The following is a 14,372-nucleotide window of genomic DNA, read 5'->3' as shown; positions in this document are numbered from 1 at the left end:
AGGTTTAATTTTTGCGTGGTATCGTCGCTATGAATTGTGGTCGATGAAGGACCTATATTTCCCGTCTAGTTGGCAGCTTGGAACGTCGTGAGGAAAACGAGCGCCCAATTGACGGTTAGGTCCGGGGAGAGCTCGAGTCCGTCATGAAATTTTTTGTTTTGCCTTTGCCAAATTTTCCATAGAATGATGTCCACCTATTCAAAAACCATATACGATAGACATGCAAGAATTTCAATGGAAAAAATATAGAAAGAAGGCCATAAATATTACCGAGAGAGAAGGGATGCGCTTTGCAAATTTTGGACAAAAGAGAACAACCCCAAAATATGTGGGATGTGTTTTCCTCTCTGTGCTTGCAGAAAGGGAATGATGTGTTGTTTTTCATGCCGTGACTTATGAGGTTGAACATGGTCTGGATCCAATCATTCGAAGCTTGCCAGAGAAAAGTATTGGCTTTTAGGGAAGATTCAAGTTCTGTACTTTTTTCCACAAGCTCGAGCCACTAGCTAGTACTCAACCAGGCATTCACTCGGTCTGCTCCCCTTGTGGAAAACCAATATCTGCTATTAGAGCCCGGATTTTTCAAAGTTCCAAACCAACATGTCCTGAATGTCACGGCCAGGTCATGGAATAGAAAGGTAGCTTTGGCTTCTGTGGAGTTGAAGGCTTGGTTGGCCATCGAGATGCCCCACTTACCACTCAGCCCACAGATCAATGACCCTGGCATCATCGTGGAGTACTTGAGAAGACAAATATGGCATTGGAACATCCTTGGGACAATTTTACCCTTCCTTTATACCCATATAAAGAGTAAGGGGTTTTTTCCGAGGATTTTTTCCCGTTATCCAATTCTGTTTGTAAACAGATATGGATTTCCCATTCCCCATCTACTGTATAGACCCATTGAGAAATAAACTATTACCCCACAAAATGCTTCTCCACATAAAAGATGAGGGAGACTTTATCTTAGCCCCCCCCCGGAGAGCCGTGCACACATTCAATGAATGTCCTTGATGACTCTCTTGGGGAGCTTGAACAGGTTCATTGTGTAAGTGGGTATGGATTGAATGACAGCTTTGATAAGGACTTCTCTTCCAGTCATGGAGAAAAGTTTGGCTTTCCAATTGAAGAGTCTTTTCCAAATCCAAACAATTTTTGGCTACATCAATTAGACCAACATTTAATTTTCAAATTAAATAATTTTATGATGCTAATTAATGCGGCCAACACAACAGTAGGGACGACGCCATGTCCAAATCCTCCTCATCATGCGCTCAGACATCCATACTATACATACAACTAAGACCAATATGAGCTATGACCTTCCCTTGCCAACTAAGACCGCGCCGAATACGTCTTGTGCTTAAGGTCTTTATTTTAAAAGTGCACATCAATAATTTTGAATAATATATTATTATAAAATGCATCTAAGAGGTATTACCAATATAACAAGATAAGAGACAAGATGTGATAATGGAGTGTAAAGATGGAGAAAATAGATGTAGATAATATTTGAGAAATGACGAAGGAATTGTATTTCAATTTTCACTCCGGGGTGTCTTTCTTCATAAGTAACTTCTTTTTGTACATACATTTGCATGAGTAAATAATAAAATATTACATGGAGACAATGACAACGCATGGTGTGATAAATGCCATGTTAAGTGTCAAAAACATCCCATTTTCACAACACTTCCCAACGCTGATTAAAATGTTTACATCTATATATTGCCTCATCAAGAACCTTACTAGGAAAAATCATATGGGATAAAAACGGGACAATTAGGCTAGTAGCTCAATAGCTTACTGTTCTTTTAAAAAATAGCAAAAGTTTTTATTTTATTAAGAAAATAGACTACCAGGCCGAAGTAAATTCAACTAACCGTTGTAGTTAGTTTAATTTATTTCGACCTGATGGACTATACCCACATTATGCCAATAATGAAGACCACAATAAGCCATGGCCTTAACTAGACCACAATAAGCCATGGCCTTCCCTCGCGGAAAATAGGTATTGTGCTTAAAATCCTTACTAAAAGAGGGCACATCAATAATTTTAAATAAAATACATTATTTTCTAGTTATTTATGTAGAATTTTTAATACTTTGTTTTAAGATAACATAAGCCTGATCATCTTTTTTTTTTTCGAACCTCAATTTAACTAGGATCGGTCCTGGCGCAAATCTTCGAACCCCTATTCAAGTTGGCTTGCGCCGCTTATCTAACATGTCCAAATAAGCATATCATGCCAGTGCCATGTGTTTGACAAGCCCAAACAAATATCTAAACATGTGATGCCTGATATGATCCAGTTTTTGAACCATTCTAGACAATCACGATCCGATTTTGTCTTATTTTTCTAATCTCAAATTCTTCACTAGAAAAAATTTCTAAACACTTCAATAATGCTTAACTTGATGATGCCAATAACAGTCATGTCCATATTGAACTTCATATGTTCAACTTAAACTATGAATGCATGAATGACGATCCTTTAAATATGCGCTTCAAGCGAACAAACAACTAAAGTGAACACCTTCAAGGACACAAACAACCACAAGTGATGTACTGATACTATAAGCTCAAAGTATTATCGTAAATATTTTAGTGTGAGCTAAAGTGAACATTAATGACTTGAAATCCGATTTTTGAGCCATCAAAGCAACAAATTAAACTTCTCCATTCAAGGGAGGGAGAAGGAAGGGATATTGCGAGTTAGTCCAAAAAAATTGAATTATTTAGTCTCCTTTCTTTCTCTAAAATTCAAATTAATTTAAATTTTGAAAGGTGTAATGTGATCCTAACCATTAGGATCTCTATCATACCACCTTGGTCGAATTTAAACTCCCACTTGACTCAATATACAAAAACTTAACTCAACAAAACAATTCATGACTCATTCATGAGTTAACACCTAAGCTTAATTATAAAATTAAAAACTAGGAAATAGTTACAAGTTTCATTTGGTTATAATTATTAAACTTTTCTTTTTACCCATCTAGGCCACATTATTAATGTGATACACTTCCATAATATCACAAACAAATATATGACACATCATTAATCCTCATTAAAAGATCCAACCACCAAAAAAATTACATGTGTCAATTTGTGATCATTCTTTGCCTTTTTAATTAAGTGACACACAACCACTATATATTAAATATATTCGGCTTGTCATTTTAATTTTGGTTTAATGAATCTATATGCCCAAATCCGAAACCGTCTTCAAAAGAAAAATGACAAAGAATATAATAATGTTAAAAAAAAATATTTAGTTATAATAATATAATAATAAAAAACAATATTTTAGTGTGATAATTAGTATTGTGATTGGAGTAAAAAAAAAGCTTTAATGCTAAAATTTTAATAATGTAATATAATATCAACACTAAATTTAATATTGCATGTGGTTGGAGATGCTCTTAATAAATAATAAGGGAAAATAACACATTTATACCTTGTGTTTTAGTGAAATGTCGAGTTTAACCTTCAGTTTTCAAAAATGTCGAGTTCATACCCTCTGTTTAACTAAAATGACGAAATTATACCATCTGTTTAACTAAAATGACGAAATTATACACTGAAATGAATAACAGCGTCACAAATCTCTCTTTCATTGATTGATATTAACTCTTATATAAGAAAAATCAAATCAAATCTAAATCAGTGCCTTAACTTCCAAATTCTCAATTTTGAAATAAAAATACCCTTAAATTGAAATTAAATAATAAAACTCATACTTCCTAAGAAATGACTTCATTCCGTGTTCGAATTGTAACTCTAAATCCTGAATACTCTGTTCGAATATGCGATTTTGATGACTATCAACTACCGATGTTTACCTCTTTGCCTCTTTCTGTGTTCTTCACGATTAAGAGACTGTTGTTTATTTTTTAGTTTTTAAATAAATTACATATATGGGTATAATTCGTGACACTGTTGTCTATTTCAGGGTATAATTTCGTCATTTTAGTTAAACAGAGGGTATAATTTCGTCATTTTAGTTAAACAGAGGGTATGAACTCGACATTTTTGAAAACTGAGGGTTAAACTCGACATTTCACTAAAACACATGGTATAAATGTGTTATTTTCCCTAATAATAATCTTAAGCTAAAAAAAAAAGTAAAAAAAATAAAAAAGTAAAACCTTATCCTAGCCCAAAACAATGTCACGCATTCCAATGAAAAAAACCATCCATGCGCAAACATCACCGAAAACGAACATATATTTCATTTAAAGGTTATTCAGTTATTTTAAGGACTACTTTTCTTACCCGTGACACGTCAGAGGAATGTATTTCATACATAACTGCCCGAAAACTCCAAAAATCTCGCACTTTCCCACTCATATCCCCAAACCCAACCTACTTGTCGCCTCTGCAAGTAGGGGTACATACGTAATATCATAGAGGAGAAATTGTACAGAGTCCATAATCGGTGACGAATTGCAACAAGCCACCACTGATCGGTAACGTAAATAAATATCCTTTTCACTGAATCCACACCGCCAAAGAGACCAATCGATATATACGCATTCAATATACTAGAATTTGCGAAGCTATGGAAGAGAACGTTAATGGCGGTACAAAGTCTCAGCGAAATGACGACGAGCTATGGAGGTTTCTTATCGTACGGCCAGAGAGCGGAGGGATCGGAGAGTTGCTCCGGTACGCGATCGGGAACGGAATCGGGAGCGAGACGAGCTTTCTAGAAGGCTCCCACCCCGCCGTGTACGGCGGAGAAGAGGCCGATCACCGGTGGGTGATTGTGGTCTCGATTGTCGTCACGAAGATCATCGCTCTGTTTGGGAAGCCATTGGAGTGGTATGGGTATTTGGTCGAATTCTTCCTGAACTTGCTATCGGAGAACGGGAATATCCTTGGCTTGCTCTGCAATCTTGTTCGCGGTTAGTTTATTTTATTCGTTAATCATTTTGTTACGATTTAATTAGCTTTTGCTAAGTTTAATTAAGTACTTAATTAACTACTATGAGGTTCATCATGGTTTCCTTTTATTACTTTTTGGTCCGCCTAGTTGACTTCTTTGTTCTATTCGCTACGTGTCTAATTTGAACTTTGAAAGTAGAAGTTAAGCATTTTTATGGCCTTTATTTTCCTCAAATATTAATTCGAAGTGACATTAATCATTCCGCTAATTTCCGTTAGATCTTGGAATAGAAAAGTTCACGTGAAAGATGAAACGTTTGTGATCTTTTCATACGCCAACTTTTTTCACGTGGATTAACATTACCCAGTGGTGGTAAAAACAACATAGAATCGATCGCTTGCTAATCCTTAATCACCAGAAAAACGACTCTTCATTTTTCAACTTGAAATCCACGTTTTTTAATAGCTGCATTGGGATTTATCAGTTACCTGAGCTGTACTCTAACGTAGTCGATGGTGAATCAGGCAAAGTGGTCGTGCCTCATAGAGGCTCAGACACTTTCATCAGCACGATCGGACATATCGATGGTCGAATAGACCTTTACAAGGGAGAGAGCTTGGTTGGAGATATCAGTAATGGTGTTCACACGGGTCTGGGACACCGGGCTCTCATGGACCTCTGTATCATGGCATCAAAGCTGGCATACGAGAATGCCAAAGTTGTTAAGAATATCGTCACTCATCACTGGAAGGCAAGCTAATCAAGCTCGTTTTGTAAAATTCATTTCTTAACGATACGAATGTTTATAATCATTGCACAATGTATTCAAACTTGTAACGCAGATGCATTTTGTCGATTTCTACAATTGCTGGAATGGTAAGCGGAGAATCTTTAAATTCGAATTTTTTTTTTTGTTCTTTAGTCTTTTTTTATTATTATAACGCGATGATGATTTGGTAGATTATGAAAAGGAAATGTCGACTCAAGTGTTCATCTTCTGCGACAAGCCGAAAGACGCGAACTTGATACTGATCAGCTTCAGAGGAACAGAGCCGTTCGACGCCGATGATTGGATCACCGATTTCGACTACTCTTGGTACGAGGTCCCCGAGCTGGGAAAGGTCCACATGGGATTCTTGGAAGCCCTAGGCCTGGGTAACAGAGCCGACACGACCACGTTTCGAAACCACATAACCCTCGGAGAAACCGGAACCGGAACCGAAACCGAAACCCCACCGTCCGAGACCGTTCTCCAAAAGGCGACGGGGAAAAGGACGGCCTACTATTCCGTGAGAAGCAAGCTGAAGAGCCTCCTCGGAGTTCACAAGAACGCGAAGTTCGTGGTGACGGGTCACAGCCTGGGCGGGGCTTTGGCGATATTGTTCCCGACCGTGCTGGTCTTGCACGGCGAGGACGAGCTCCTGAGAAGGATGTCGAGGGTCTACACGTTTGGTCAGCCCAGGATCGGTAACGAGAGGCTCGGGAGCTACATGGAAGCTCGTCTGAACGATCCTGTGCCTAGGTACTTCAGGGTCGTCTATTGCAACGATCTCGTTCCAAGGTGTCCTTACGACGACAGGACCTTCTTGTACAAGCATTTCGGGGTTTGCCTTTACTACAACTGCTTTTACGCCGAAGAGGTTCATTTCTGTCCATCCTTAATTTATTTTTAGTAACCGATGTTATGTCCTTCGCAACTATCGATGTGAGATCATTAACGTTCGTTCTCAAGATGATAGGCTCTAATACCATGTCAAGTATCATGATGACTCATAAAGAGTATTATAATTATCCACAATGAGAAAAGTAACACCTGACCTTATATGTGTCTCTAGTCACTACATATGTGCTTGTTGTTTGTAGGAAATGAAAGAGGAACCGAACAAGAACTACTTCGGACTGCGAACCGCTCTGGGTTTGCATTTGATTGCGGTTTGGGAGTTGATAAGAAGTCTCATCAGCGGATATTTATACGGGCCCGACTACAAAGAAGGGTGGTTTTCGACACTGTGGAGGGTGTTCGGTCTATTTCTTCCCGGGTTTTCTGCCCACTGTCCCACGGATTACGTGAACTCTGTGAGGCTAGGCCAAGAACGCCGCTCCCGGGGAATTCAGATGTCCTCTCTCTGAGATCTTCTCGCTCTAAAAATAACATCGGTTCTCAAATAACGTGGCTTGTACTGTATGTTGTTTTGGTGTCTTTTCATTGATTTTATTGGTAGAGAAGAGAAAAGACGTTACTGTAATAACTGCATGAATCACAGTTATAAGATAAGATAAAGCACCTTTTTGATGCATTATTTCAACGGTGTAGTGAGTTAGCCTTATTCTGTTCGGTATTTCTTTTGGAACAAAAATTTTCTACACGTAAACAAATAACAAAAAATGGGAAATGAAAACCAAGAATCGGGGTGAAGAAATATCTAAACCGAAGCCATATCTCTTCGGAAACATTGAATCTTTTTGCAGATGCTTGGAAGATTGTCCATATGAGCAAGTTCTTCACTCTGAGCAACAACATCGAATCGGTCTAATACGGATTCACTCAGACTGTGTGAGCCGATTGGATCGTGTTCAAGTCCAGGTTCTTGAGCCTGACCACCGATTCCACGTGTCCTCTCAAAGCGTACAACTCCCCGATCCTGAAAAAATTTGAAATCATCAGAGACTTGCGAGCCAAGTTACCGAAGAGAGAAAAAAAAAACGAATTTTAAGCGACGGTTATCAACCTGGAAATCTCAGCTCGGCGCTTGGCTTGTTCAGAAATCAAAGAAGATCTGCGACGTCCTACTTCGAAATCCGTAGACATTAAGCCTTGGAGGCTTCTCTGCGAAAGTACCCACTTAGCGGCGCGGTCTTCTTTCCCATAGTCGTTCTTAGAAGTAAACGCGGTCTTCCGATCGAATAGCAAATTCCAAGCGTCTCCGGTCAAGGCATATCGAACCACGAACTTGATGATATCGAGCGGCACGTAAAAAACCAGACTGTACAGCCATATAACTCCAGCCCATCCCCATCCGATGCCTGTGATGTACGCGAAGCTGATGTGAGCATAGACCGCGATCAAAGTCGCCACCTGAGAAAAGAAAAAAAAAACACATAAGATAAAACAATAGCTTCTGACAAGGCTTGAAAAAAAAAATGTATTGGTTTATATTTGGTTATATACCAATTGGGCAACCACAAAGGCACACATCAATAGAGCACCAGGCCTCTCAAGGAAAGACCAGCTTTGGCTTCGCGTCACGAAGATGAGCGCTTGGCTGATTATACTGACTTGCAGATACACCGCCGACGAGATCTCGTCGCTGCTCGACAGCGATTTCACTCCGAAGTGTGTCTGTGCAGAGAAAGAGAGACACTCGTTGTTTCGTTAATAAGCTTTGGTGAAGAGAGAATTTGAAGTGTTTTTTTCGGGATACCTCGAAGAACGTAGTGTCGACGATAATCCAGTAGAAGAGGACGGTGATGAGAGCGAGGTACGTTCCGATGACGATCCCAGTCGCGAAGATCTCGTTGAGCTTCCAACTGTCTGGCCTCGGCGACGGCTTTACTCGGTCTTTCGAAATAGTCATGATTGTTCCTGTGGTTCAAGAGAGAGAGACAATGTCGTGTTTGATTTTAATTTACTTGGTGTCTTCTACTTCCAAATCAGCTTTTCGTTTCACAATTAATTACCATCATTTAGGATTGCTATGATCAGAACCATGAAAGGTGGGAAGTCGTACTCCCAAATCAATGCCAAGAGAACGAAACCCAGCTGAGGGAAAATTACGTGGCAAGGCATCAATACTCTAATAAGGTAAAAACTGAAAGTTTAGGGGGTAAAATAACCAAGGAACTATTCCAACTTACCACAATCCTTATGGTAATGGAAACAGCGTAAATCTGCAAAATATATAACATGCTAAATCTAGTTAGTCTAATTCAAAGGAATGATAAAACATGATTTATGACGGAGCTACAGGCCTCCCTCAACAAAAAATATTTTACATTTTTGGCCATTTTTAAATATAATTAATTTATACTTTATAAATTTACACTTTTAACTTATTTTTTTTTTAAATAATTATATTTTTTACTCTGAAAATTCATAAATTAACCACTCCATTTTTTTCTTCAAATTAGCCCTCCTTCTGAGCTTCCCCAGCTCCGTCATGGAAGGCTATAGTGCTATACTTAATTAAATGACTTTTTTTTACGCAATAGTCCATATATTGAACTAATTTTTAGGACGAAATAGTGTCATCAAACTTTTAATTTGTAGCATTCTAAATAATTTACTCTTTTTTTTTTTTATGAGGTCTATCACCTAGAAACTTAAAACATATATACCAACTTAAATAACATATTAATTTTATAAAACCAGTTAAGTTATAATGTAACTTAAAAGTGTTAACTTAAAGTTACTTTTTGGATTGTTAGAGTTTGATTATGTTTTTATTATAAAAAAAATTATTTAAATACATTTTAAGATGTTTAGGGGTTCAAAAAAAAAAATTGGCGTTTTTGTTTTAATGGATGGATAGTAAACCGTGTAATTCTTCATTCTTTGGAAAATGGCTCGGCTAGTGAGGACGGCGCTGACGATAACGCTCAATCCCGGCTCCGTCAACACAATATCGGAAGCGCTTCTGGCGGCGTCGGTGCAATCCGCCACCGCTATTCCGATGTCCGCTTTCTTCAGCGCCGGCGCGTCGTTTACTCCGTCACCGGTCATCCCCACCACGTGCTTCTTCTCTTGCAGAATCTTCACTATCTCGTACTTGTGCTCTTTTCCCAAACAAACAAACAAACGAACCCTAAGTAATCGTCCTATCGAGAAATTTCGAAATGCCTTTGACTGAAGATCTGAAGTTACCGGGGAATACTCCGGCGAATCCGTCCGCCTTCTCGATGAGCTCGTCCACGGGTAGAGCTTCGTGATCGTCCTTGTCGCGGCTCAGCAAAGACGACGATGGGTACATGTTCGTTCCCATTCCGAGCCGTCTTCCGGTTTCCTTCGCGATCGCCAATTGATCGCCTGAGAATCACAATCATCGCGACGAATTATGAGTAAATTCTCTAAACCTTCTCTCTATGTATGTGTGTATTTATGAGATTGATGCTAACCTGTGATCATTTTGACGCAGACTCCGAGATTTAGGGCTCTGCGGATCGTCTCTGCGCTGTCGTGTCTCGGGGGATCGAACAAGGGCAACAATCCGCAGAATGTCCATGGACCTCCGAGACTGTCCTTGGATTTTTCTGGTACTTCCTGATATCAGTTTTTAGGTTAATTCATTTTTGAGTTTATCACAAATAGAGAGAGGGAAGAAATTAAAAGCAAAGAGGTGAAATTACCTGATAAGCAACTCCAAGGGACCTCAGTCCTCTTTCGGCGAATTTATCGATTATGGAGTGAACTCTATCAGAAATCTCGTTCTTCTCTTGGCATAGATTTAGGATCTGATATCGCAATGCAGTGCTTAGTCGATCACTTTGTGTGTTTCTTACTAAACAAGTTACTGTTGTTGCAGCTTATTAACAAATTACCTGCTCTGGAGCTCCTTTGCTGGCTCTGTACCAGTTACCATCGGCTTCAATGTAAGTAATCGCGGTGCGCTTGTCCACCGGGTTGAACGGTAAAAAGTGCACTTCCTTGATATCCGCGCGAGCCTAACAAAGCACAAGGTAAATTTTTCGCTTCGAAATCTATATAAAAATGAATTAAAATGGAATAGATCACACGAAGCTCCAAAGGGAAAAAGAGAAAGAAAAAGAATGAACCTCTTTCGGATCGGCAAGCATATTGACGATGGCAGCGTCAATGGCGTCCTGATTCTCCATCCTCGAAGCCCTAGCTGCGAGCAAGATGATCTTCTCTTTCTCTATATCTTTGTTAAAAGCCTGCGAAACGGATGATTAAGCACAAGTTTTGCAATGAATCATCATTTTCAATGAGTAATTTATACCTCGATGAGGTTGGGATCGACTGTGAGCCGGTTCAGTGTAAGAGTCCCGGTTTTATCGCTGCACAGCACATCCATTCCCGCCATTTCTTCGATCGCCGTCATCCTCTTCGTAATTGCACCCTTTTTTTTTGGGACATATCACCGAATATTTTAATCTCAGAGGAACTGAATATCTTATCACGTTACACTTGAAGTAAATCAGTACCTGCTGAGAAAGTCTGTGAGAGCCAATGGCAAGAGTGACAGACAAAACTGTGGGCATGGCGATCGGAATGCCTCCGATCAAGAGGACGAGAAGGTTGTTGATCCCATCTCTGTATGAACGGTGTTGCACCGGAAACATCACGATGATCTCGAGAATCATTCCCACGGCGATCGAGCAGATACAGAAATTCCCAATGGAGGTAAGGACCTACAGCAACCACATAAATACAATAAAAAAAAAATACTACATATAATTATTGTACCTAAAAATTGTTGTTTTTGAATTATTGTTATTTTTATTATAATCATTACCTGTTGAAAGTGTCCGACAACTATGGTCGAATCGACCAAATGAGCGGCTTTTCCAAAGAATGAGTGAACTCCGGTGGCTATAACCACGGCCTCGATCTCTCCGTGCTTGCAGGTCGAGCCTGAGAACACTTCGTCCCCGGTTCTCTTCGTCACTGGTAGAGACTCTCCGGTGAGCGCTGACTGTACATAATTATTTTGTTTCACCCTTAGTCATTTTATTCTAGAATGTTCTAATGGCTGTCAGGTAGTCCAATCACCTATATAGTCTTTATTTCTCTCTCAAACTTTCTAGTTCCTTATCTCTATCTCTCGAAATCTTTTCAATCCTAAAAATATACATTAATCTGAGATGTCTATGGAAAGCTTGCCTGGTCGATTTTCAAGGGATCTCCTTCTAGAAGACGGGCATCGGCCGGGATTATGTCACCGAGCTTGATGCTGATTATGTCTCCGGGGACCAAAATTGACGCGTCTTGCTCTTGCCATTGACCGTCTCTGAGGACCTGCCAAATCATCAAGTAAATGAATTATGTGCGTGTTTGAATACGAACCACTCACAGAGATCTTTAAGGAAATGTGTTGATTTATATACCCTTGTTTTTGGAGCCAAACGGGCCATAAGAGCAGAGGCGGCGTTCCCGGCGTCGTTTTCTTCTATGAAACTAATTGTGGAGTTGATTATCAAAAGACAGATAATCCCAACAAAATCTTGCCAATCAGGACCTTCTCCCTGAAAGAGAGATAAAATAAAATAAAAAAGTATTTCGAATGAGAGAGAGCCCAAATTTAAGTCTTGGATTGACGATATCAATCGGTGATAATTGAGTGGTTAAGCTCACTTACTCCTCCGTTAGCAAGGGCAATCGCCATTATCGCCGCGGCTTCCATGACCCAAGATAACGGATTCCACATGAAACCGAGAAACTTCAGTAATTTGTTCTCCTGCATTCAGTTTTTTTCGGAAATGTGTGAAATGCGCTTCAACAAATAATTGCTACTTCCTTGTCATGAATCCTCTATTTATTTTTCTATTTAGCATTTCAACTTAGAATAGTAGTAAGCCTGCAATCCAGTTTCCGGACCTGAGTTCTACTTAGAGAGCCAAAACCGTTCTAGCGGATCAGTTTCTTGATCAAACTAACTTGTATACTTATAGAGAGCACTTACAGGCTTCTCCTCGAGCATGTTAGGCCCGAAAATAATGAGTCTGGCTTCGGCGTCATCGGAAGAAAGTCCTTCCTTAGACGTCCTCAACTCTTCAAACACCTTTTCCAACGGTAAGCGCTCCTATTCGAATATTCGAGAAAGAAAAAAAAATTATCACAGCATATACATATTTTAATCAACTAGCGAAACTCGCACTGCTGCAAAAACCTTACCAGATCAACCCCTTCCCGGTGGAAGTTCTCGGGATCAAGCAATGGCTTTGCTAGATCTTCAGCCATTATTATATATTACCAATTCAAAACCTGTGAATTTTCACATCACCAAAGAAAACAGGCCTTAACTTAGTACCCGCAAAAACTTTCATGATTTGTTTTTCAGTCAAAACAGACAAAGATTTAAAAAAAAAAAAAATGCTTACAATTTGGTACTCCAGTAGCAGTGGAATCGACCAAATTGTCAAGTACTTGATTTGTATCATTCAAGTATGGTAGTGAAGTATAAAAAGAGACTTATACTAATAAATTAGCATGTCTATGTGATTTGGTAGCTGACCGTTTGTTGGCACTACAACTACTAGCTGAAAGTGAAGAGCAGATGTAAAGATCATCATATAACCTTCCTCTTTTCATGTTCTTTTACTATTTTTTTTCCTTGATTAACAATATTATACTATCTTAGGTTAATTATGTCTCAAATTTGAGAGAAAAATTGAGATGTCCTAACAACCCTTCAAAATCTTGCCCTTCAAAGCCTTAATTAACCTAACGGTCCATTTCCCTCTGAAGTTTGAACATGCAAGACTAGGGGTCTTTGGTACCGACCTAACTATTTTACTTGTGTGTTGTTTTTAAATAAACACGTGTATAAAACAACGTGGACAGTCAGTGGCAAAAACATCGGGGATGGCACGTATTGGTTCAGTAAAACAATGATTTTATAATCTATCAGTTTGTTCCGACGATCTCGTGTTAAAAACTACGTTAGACTTGGATCACATAAAATGTAGATTTGGCTTTCCATCAGGATGTGTTTGACTTTTTGTGGGTGATTTGGAGATGTGTTTTTACTTATAGTTAATTAGGATGTTTTTTTTTTTTTTTTTTTTGAAGCTGGCTAAACATGTAAGTAGACCGAGGGATGTTTGAAAGAGAAGTGAAAATAACGTAAGTATCTCTGTTTAATTGAAATGCGTCAATTATGGCTCGGGATTATTCTTATTATTTTTAAAAATATCAGATGAATTTATTTTCTTCACTATAAATAGCATGTCTATTAGCTTAAAAATATCAGGAGAAAATATCATTGTTACTTTTTATTTATTTATTTAATTTGAACAATGGCTGATAATAAATTAGAATATTTATAAAAGTGCACAAAACTTGTCTTTGTTTCCATAGCTCTCAACAAACGAATGTATTGGGCAGTCACACCAATGAAGAATTAAAACTCTTAAAAAAAATTACAACATACACATGGTTGAGGTTGGTTCGGGATTGAGGTGACTTGGCTCCGTCGCAAGAGAGTTGTCACTGCTTCTGTTTGGGTCGTGGAGTTTCCCGCCGAAGATCGGAGAATCCAAGGACCTAGTGTTTGTCTATCTGATCGACAACTTCCTCGCCGCATAAATCCACGCCTAGCTTTTCCGATTAAAAAATATCTCAAGACTTTGTCTCTCAATATGATTCTTGAAAGGTCCGATCCCAGAAGGGCTCTGAAACCTTCCGAGCCTCGGAGAGCTAAGGAATCTCGAGGTTTTTTATGTCGGAAGAAATTATCCTATATAACTAAAAGAAAACTCTCAAATAGTGTATAAGGAACAGTATTTTTTATTATTATTATTTTT

The 14,372-nt window shown here is 38.8% G+C and overlaps 2 protein-coding genes across 2 annotated transcripts; one reads left to right on the top strand and one right to left on the bottom strand.

The window, feature by feature from the left end:
• The first annotated feature begins 4,497 nt into the window (after positions 1-4,497).
• Positions 4,498-7,148, top strand: LOC149385549 (alpha/beta-Hydrolases superfamily protein). The gene is made up of 5 exons (XM_089625674.1): positions 4,498-4,911; positions 5,417-5,625; positions 5,735-5,768; positions 5,853-6,532; positions 6,756-7,148. Exons 1-5 carry the CDS (start codon positions 4,566-4,568, stop codon positions 7,020-7,022), a joined length of 1,536 nt encoding a protein of 511 aa, XP_089481800.1. The 5' UTR covers positions 4,498-4,565; the 3' UTR covers positions 7,023-7,148.
• Positions 7,149-7,289: 141 nt separating this feature from the next.
• Positions 7,290-13,778, bottom strand: LOC149385548 (ATPase 10, plasma membrane-type). Its single transcript, XM_089625673.1, has 21 exons — positions 12,948-13,778; positions 12,742-12,831; positions 12,530-12,649; positions 12,206-12,304; positions 11,955-12,092; positions 11,731-11,865; positions 11,363-11,542; positions 11,052-11,258; positions 10,847-10,966; positions 10,662-10,781; positions 10,428-10,550; positions 10,236-10,340; positions 10,005-10,149; positions 9,754-9,915; positions 9,427-9,665; positions 8,748-8,780; positions 8,571-8,652; positions 8,315-8,475; positions 8,062-8,232; positions 7,622-7,968; positions 7,290-7,534 (listed from the first exon to the last, which is right to left on the bottom strand). Exons 2-21 carry the CDS (start codon positions 12,805-12,807, stop codon positions 7,438-7,440), a joined length of 2,850 nt encoding a protein of 949 aa, XP_089481799.1. The 5' UTR covers positions 12,808-12,831; positions 12,948-13,778; the 3' UTR covers positions 7,290-7,437.
• Positions 13,779-14,372: the final 594 nt, after the last annotated feature.

Source organism: Urtica dioica, chromosome 9, assembly GCF_054948205.1.
Source record: "Urtica dioica subsp. dioica isolate 48M chromosome 9, U.dioica_male_clone48M_v1_H2, whole genome shotgun sequence".
Classification (NCBI taxonomy): Eukaryota; Viridiplantae; Streptophyta; class Magnoliopsida; order Rosales; family Urticaceae; genus Urtica; species Urtica dioica.
Note: the sequence above shows the minus strand (reverse complement) of the source record. Positions and strands in the feature narration are given on the sequence as shown.